The sequence below is a fragment of the Onychostruthus taczanowskii genome, unplaced genomic scaffold (assembly GCF_017590055.1).
Source record: "Onychostruthus taczanowskii isolate IOZ18803 unplaced genomic scaffold, ASM1759005v1 scaffold311, whole genome shotgun sequence".
NCBI lineage: Eukaryota > Metazoa > Chordata > Aves > Passeriformes > Passeridae > Onychostruthus > Onychostruthus taczanowskii.
The window spans coordinates 1425-2550 of NW_024500473.1; the positions used below are offsets into that span (position 1 = coordinate 1425).

The following is a 1126-nucleotide window of genomic DNA, read 5'->3' on the forward strand; positions in this document are numbered from 1 at the left end:
GGATCCAGGTGGGATCTGGGCAGGATCCAGGCCGGATCCAGGTGGGATCTGGGCAGGATCCAGGCGGGATCTGGGCAGGATCCAGGTGGGATCCAGGTGGGATCTGGGCAGGATCCAGGCGGGATCTGGGCAGGATCCAGGTGGGATCCAGGTGGGATCTGGGCAGGATCCAGGCGGGATCTGGGCAGGATCCAGGTGGGATCTGGGCAGGATCCAGGCGGGATCCAGGCAGGATCCAGGTGGGATCCGGGCGGTTCCTGAGCCCCCGATCCCGCAGGACCTGGAAGGGAAGATCATCGTGGACGAGCTGAAGCAGGAGGTGATCAGCACCAGCAGCAAAGCGGAGCCGCCCCAGTGCACGTCCCTGGCCTGGTCAGCCGACGGGCAGGTGAGGCTGGGACACCCACCTGGGCTGGGGCACCCACCTGGGGACACCTGGGCTGAGGACACCCACCTGGGGACACCTGGGCTGAGGACACCCACCTGGGGACACCCACCTGGGCTGGGACACCACCTGGGGACACCCACCTGGGCTGGGACACCACCTGGGGACACCACCTGGGGACACCCACCTGGGGACACCCACCTGGGGACACCCACCTGGGCTGGGACACCCACCTGGGGCACCCACCTGGGGCGCCCACCTGGAGAGGGGACACCCACCTGGGCTGGGACACCACCTGGGGCACCCACCTGGAGAGGGGACACCACCTGGAGAGGGGACACCCACCTGGGGACACCCACCTGGCCTGGGGAGGGGACACCCACCTGGGCTGGGACACCACCTGGGGCACCCGCCTGGAGAGGGGACACCACCTGGGGAGGGGACACCCACCTGGGGCACCCACCTGGGGACACCCACCTGGGGACACCCACCTGGGGCACCCACCTGGGGAGGGGACACTGCCTGGGGACAGGGGGATTTGGGGACCCTCTGGAGCCACCCCAGAAGGACCTGGCGGCCCCTCCCCCACCTGGCTGAGGTCAGGGTTGATGGGGTGACCCCGGGGTGACCCCTGAGTGACCCCTGACCCCTGAGTGACCCCCATGAGCCCCCGTGACCCCTGTGACCCCCCGTGACCCCCATGCCCCCCCTGACCCCGTGTCCCGTCCCCAGAGCGACCCC

The 1126-nt window shown here is 70.0% G+C and overlaps 1 protein-coding gene across 1 annotated transcript in view; it reads left to right on the forward strand.

The window, feature by feature from the left end:
• The window catches only part of RACK1 (receptor for activated C kinase 1), a gene marked incomplete at its 5' end in the record, with an annotated part of 5630 nt that overhangs the window by 957 nt on the left and 3547 nt on the right, over window positions 1–1126 (forward strand). The window contains one exon of the mRNA XM_041409894.1: window positions 278–501. Within this exon, the coding sequence (XP_041265828.1) occupies window positions 278–501 (224 nt within the window). The remainder of the gene's footprint in view (window positions 1–277; window positions 502–1126) is intronic.